Raw genomic sequence first — 6000 nt, 5'->3', positions numbered from 1 at the left:
TCATTCACATCTCAACATGCTAGGATTCAGTTTCTCACTGAGTTTATGAATCAGAACGGCTAATTCCTCAGTTGCTTGGCTCTTGTCCTCCAAAAGTTCATAACGAAGGCTGGAGATATCTTGCTTGATTTCTTTTAATTCACCTATAGTATTTGTATTTTTAAAAAAAAAATCGTTGGTAATTTGCTCTTTGGATTTAGAAAAGAACAAAGAATGAAAATCATACAAATTCATATAATATGAATACATTTGCTTCATAAAGTCCAAGGCAGTTTTATCAAATTTTTTCCTGCAGGATATTTAAGAAGTATTAGTCTATTTTTTTTTTTTTGGATTTTTAAAATTTATTTGTCAGAGAGATTGAGAGAGAACACAAGCAGGGGGAGTGGCAGGCAGAGGGAGAAGCAGACTCCCTGCTGAGCAAGGAGCCTGGATGCAGGACTCCATCCCAGGACTCTGGGTCATGACCTGATTGGAAGGCAGACGCTTAACTGACTGAGCCACCCAGGCATCCCAAGAAGTATTAGTCTTTAAAAATATATTGACCTTTGAAAAATCTATAAAAATAGTCCAGCTATGTTTTCAATAGCAAGATTCAGCTAAAGTATTGTTCTGTGGCTTAATCACCTCTTAACACAGGGTGATTTTTCGGCTAACTGATCTACAGCCAGAGTATCCCATTCTGTCTATAGGGAGTCCCTTTGGTTCCCTCAGACATAAGGGTCAAAACCTACATGGATCATCTCCCTTTGCTAGAATGGAAGAGACTCCTAGCAAGATGAAATTTTACTAAAGGTGATTCAGTCTGTTTAACAGGCAAATACTGACATAGAACAAGTAAATTTTAAGTCAGGTTTGAAGTAAGGGAAGGGAAGAAAAAAAAGTAGGAGTGATTATTAAGGAAGTCAATGGCAATGAACTTGGGGCCAAGGAACATTTCGTAGGACACAGAGAACCAATGTATAAGGAAGTAACAAGCAATGGTAAAATTAAGTTTAATGTGATACCATTGGCAATGGGTATACATATAAGAGTCTCCAGAGGAGACTTCTCACTATTAAAACACAACTATTCTCATAATTCAGCTTGGCAGTATTTTGAGCATATGTAGTTTTCAATTAAGAACTGGACTGTCTTGCAAATGATGGCAATGTAGATAAGCCATTGACATTGAAAGGTGAACTTTGGGGCAGAAATTTATCTTGGGGCGCCTGGTTGGCTCAGTTGGTTAAGCGACTGCCTTCAGCTCAAGTCCCGTATCGGGCTCCCTGCTTGGCAGGGAATCTGCTTCTCCCTCTGACCCTCCCCCCTCTCATGTGCTCTCTCTCGCTCTCTCATTCTGTCTCAAATAAATAAAATCTTTAAAAAAAAAAGAAATTTATCTTGAATCTAAGAAATGATTCTTCAAATTATTGGTACTTTAACAAGCTTTCTGTAAAAGAATCACATGTAAAACATACCTTCCATGATATTACCTGGTACGTTTATGATGCTTTAAAGTATAATTTCTACATTCTTTCATATATATATCTATATATCTATATATCTCAGAAACTTTTTATGTTAAGGAACTCTAACTATTCCTCAAGAATACACATAAAACATTTGCAGATTCCTTTTTTTAGGCAAAAAAAAAAAAAGTGCTTCTTCCTTTCCCATCTGGCAATATGATCTAATTTGAAATCCTGAGGCTGGTCTGTGGTGAAATAAATGGATTTTCACACATTCAATATCACATTTGGACTACAAACCCACTAGATTCCCTTTCACCTCCTTAGTGCCATATCCTCCTCCCTTGTTTTTGAGTTATGGGGAGACTAGGCATTAAGTGTTATATGTCATCTGCCAATACGGGAAACACAAACTACTCAACCTCTTGGACCTCAGTTTCTTCATTTATTAAATGAGGATGTTAAACTGTATGATAGTTTAGTTAAAACTTTGTTCAGAACTCCAAATTCTCATTAACTTATTTTCCTCTTTGGTGCAAGGACATGGAAGATGCCCATTTGTTTTTGATGCTGTCAGCAATCCAATTCCCCCAGATCACTTTGTTTTTCTTCTCCCAACTGCCACCCAGCAGGGAGGTTACTGATCAGATTTCTGCTTTCTAAACTACAACCCCTTTCCATCCTGTCTCCCTGAGACAGTTTCTAGGGCATCATAATTGGATTTTTGCTGGTCCTCAATCACACATTCATAGACTTCTTTTCTACATACATGTACCAGTGGACTGATCCAGATTTTCAAGGGAGTCTTTGCATAAATCAAGTAATGGCTTTGAAGCCCATCACGTTTTATTTATTTATTTTTTTAAAGATTTTTATTTATTCATGAGAGACAGAGATAGAGAGAGGCAGAGGGAGAAGCAGGCTCCCCGCTGAGCTGGAAGCCCTACGTGGGACTCGATTCCAGGACTCTGGGATCATGACCTGAGCTGAAGGCAGACGCTTAACCATCTGAGCCAACCAGGTGCCTGCCCATCACGTTTTATTTAGTTTAGCCCTTTCTTCTCTTATCGGCATAGATAGATCTAGTGGCATCTCATTGCTATTGGAAGCTAAGTTTCCATTTTTAAGGCAACTTACTTTTCCCAGGTTGATTTCTATCCAACTCTGGGCCTGTTCTTTGGCCTAGCGTTTGGTGAAACATTTTTATAGTACGGACAGCTGCCCTGCCTAGGATATGCCTGGAAAAATAGGCACCTTTAAATAAGGAGCCAAGGAGAAAAGTGAAAGGGAAAAGAGAAACAGCAGATGAGAAAAATGGGTTACAGATTTCTTTCTGTACAACAAAGGAAACATTTTTCTGAAGAAATGTAGGTTCTATTTGAGCCAACCAGCCAACTATTTTATTGGAAAATGTTAACATTGGAAAAATGTTAACACTCACGTGAACTCACTGCAAAAGAATTGAAACTACTGACTACTTTATGTAATAGGAATTTAAAGGCTCCCAAAATGATGGCAGGTTTTACATTCTAAGAATCAGTTAGGGCATTCTAAATAGAAATCAACTGTCTCTGATTGACATTTTTAATAACCCTTTCTTTTAAAAGATAGAGTTTTAGAAATGTAACCTAAGATTCTCCTATCAATCTTGGAACTGTTACTTGAGATTGGATTTTTAAAGTATCTTTCAATATCAAGTTTTCCAAGGTCATTAAGTTAGTTGCAAAAGGATGCTTCTCAAGGTGGAGATGCTTACCTTCATTAACTTCATCGTTTTCTTTGTCCACTTGTGCTTTCAGAACATATCGCTTTATAAGTCTTTTCATTATCTGCTGTTGATCAAAAAGAAATAATTATATCATCAATGATATACATAAGTAACATGGATCCTATTCTCCAAAGAGTTTTACATACCTGTAAAGCAAACGCAGCTCAGGAGAGAGAAATTTTATCTAACTAATTATAGAAGATTCACCCAGATTTTTCACCTTCTATTGAGACTTACTGCATAATCTACAAACATTCCCCCCCACCCCTAGGAATGGAAGAAGCTATATAAAAAAAGTTAAGTTGGAGAATTTAAATTCATGTTTTCTCTTTAAGATGTGCTGACACCGCATTATCATCTATAAACACTACCTTATTTTTCACTGTTAAAAAAATATGAATATATGTTCAACGGAGAAAAATTGGAAAACACAGAAAAGAAGAAATAAACAAAGATCATCAATTGTCCCACTATCCAAAGATAATCATTATTGTTTGTTATTTTGTTGTATGTCTCTTTAAATTTTGTATATGCACTAAATACTATATGTATATTTTATGTTTTCAAAGTACCATATATTCTGTTATATTGTATGCTTTCTTCTCATAGCAATATATATTGTAAATATATTTCAATCTAAATAAATGCTCTTACAGGATAACTGTTTATCCATAAGGAAAAAATAAAATAAAATTAGAGCCCTACTTCATACCACACACACAAAAACTAATTCCACATGCATCTAAAATGTGGAAGACAAAGCTTTTAAATCCTTTAAAAGAAACCATAGGAGAATGTATTTATAAATTCAGTGTAGAGCTGGATGTTTTATAAACAAGATAAAAAAATTCTAATTATAAAAGAAAAGATTGATAAATTCAACATTATTACTATTAAAACGTCATTAAAACTTCTGGTTATAGAGATACTATAAAGAAAATTAAAAAAGCAAGCCACAAACTGGAAGAAAATATTGGCAATACTTACAACTGATAAAGAATTTAGTTTGGATCTAAAATGTATGAAGAACTTTAATTCAAGAAGAAAAACTCAAATAATCCAATAGAAAAACAGGGCAAAGACAAACAGGCATTACACAAGAATGGAATCATGAATAGTCAGTAGGCATATAAAACAATCTCAAATTCATTTCTCAGGGAAATATAAATTACAATTAAAAGGAGACACAATTTCCCATCTAAAAAGGGAAAAAATTAATAAATCTTATAATGCCAAATGTTGGAAAGAATATAAGGCAATGGGGACTTTAATGCTTTACTGGCATGAGTATAAACAGACCACTTTGAAAAGCAATTTCGCATTATCTTTTAAAGTCGAACACTGGCATATCCTTTCACCCAGAAAGTCCACTTCTTTTTTTTTTTTTTTTTTTTTTTTAGAAAGTCCACTTCTTGATACAGAGCCTGGAAAAACTTTACACATGTGGACCAAGAGACATAAACAACAATGTTTATAGCAATCTTATCCGAAGTAGCAAATACAAATCTGGAAACAGTCTAAACAAATATCAACAGGAGGATAGAGAAACCATGTTATGTTACACAATGTAATCTCATTGTGTTCACTAATGAAATTAAATAATGAAATTAGTGAGTCATAGCCACACACAACAGGACGGATGAATCTTAGAAGCATAAATGTTGAATGAAAAATTCAGTTCAGACTTCACAAAGTATGAAACTATTTTATAAAGTTCAATAAGTAAATCTACATAATGCATTGTTAGGAATACTTTTATATGTAATAAGTCTATATTTGAAAAGGAAACCAAAGCAAGAGGATGAGAACTCAAACTTCAGCTTAGCGATTACCTCTTAGGTGGAGGGAAGGGGTGGGCCGGGGAGGAGCACCTAAGTAGATGCAATGGACAGATAATGTTACCATTCTTAGGCAAGTGGTGGTTTGCACAGGGGTACATGTAATTATAATTTATTATGTGTTACTCACATTCTTGTGCATATATCAAATATCACACTAAAAAAAAAGGAAAGGGGGAAAAAAGGCCTGAGGTAAAATGAAGATATAGTAGGAATAGAAAATATATCTTAATTTTAAGAAAGTAGAAATCATGAAGTTAAGTGACCTATTAGATGCCAAGCTCAAGAAAAGGGAGAAATCTAGGAATATTCAAAATGTCTATCTCAAAGAATAACAGATCAAGAGAGAAACTATGCAACTGGAAAGGAAAAACCCATTTTACCAATCGCAGTAAAATAGAAAACCTATCAAATGCTGTGGAATTTAGACTTCAGGGCAGACTCACAGCTGCGTGGATCTTGGCCTGGACTTGCACATTTTTTCACCAAATATTTATTGAGAGCCAACTCTGTGCCAGGTACTGTACTAAATGCTAGGGATGCAATAGTGAACACAGCTCCTACTCTAATAAAATGTCATTGGAACAATTCACTATGATGGGTGGACATGTCAGGTAGCTAATTAACTTTAGGGGATAGCAAAGGTGATTCCTATAGAAAGAAAATACAAAGAAATAGATATCAATTAAAAGCAACTTGAGGGGCACCTGGGTGGCTCAGTCATTAAGCGTCTACCTTCGGCTCAGGTCATGATCCCAGAGTCCTGGGATCGAGCCCCGCATAGGGCTCCCCCTGCTTGTGTTCCCTCTCTCGCTGTCATTCTCTCGCTCAAATAAATAAATAAAATCTTAAAAAAAAAAAAAAGCAACTTGAAAGGCAATAATACAAATCAGTGGGAAAGAAAAGACTATTCAACAAATAGTACTAACACAAGAGCTATCCT

The 6000-nt window shown here is 35.2% G+C and overlaps 1 protein-coding gene across 4 annotated transcripts in view; it reads right to left on the bottom strand.

The window, feature by feature from the left end:
- TRPC3 (transient receptor potential cation channel subfamily C member 3) overlaps positions 1–6000 on the bottom strand; it is a 69961-nt gene continuing 63961 nt past the window's right edge. For 3 of the 4 annotated variants that reach the window (XM_088019929.1, XM_088019934.1, XM_088019936.1), the window contains 2 exons: positions 3208–3283; positions 1–143 (listed from right to left, as the gene is read on the bottom strand). In XM_088019929.1, the coding sequence (XP_087876055.1) occupies positions 1–143; positions 3208–3283 (219 nt within the window). The remainder of the gene's footprint in view (positions 144–3207; positions 3284–6000) is intronic. The other variant, XM_088019937.1, reaches the window with a different exon arrangement.

The sequence above is a fragment of the Eumetopias jubatus genome, unplaced genomic scaffold, assembly GCF_037043125.1.
Source record: "Eumetopias jubatus isolate StellerSeaLion01/CBP00866 unplaced genomic scaffold, mEumJub1_p1.0 scaffold_2, whole genome shotgun sequence".
In the NCBI taxonomy this organism is placed as follows: Eukaryota; Metazoa; Chordata; class Mammalia; order Carnivora; family Otariidae; genus Eumetopias; species Eumetopias jubatus.
Note: the sequence above shows the minus strand (reverse complement) of the source record. Positions and strands in the feature narration are given on the sequence as shown.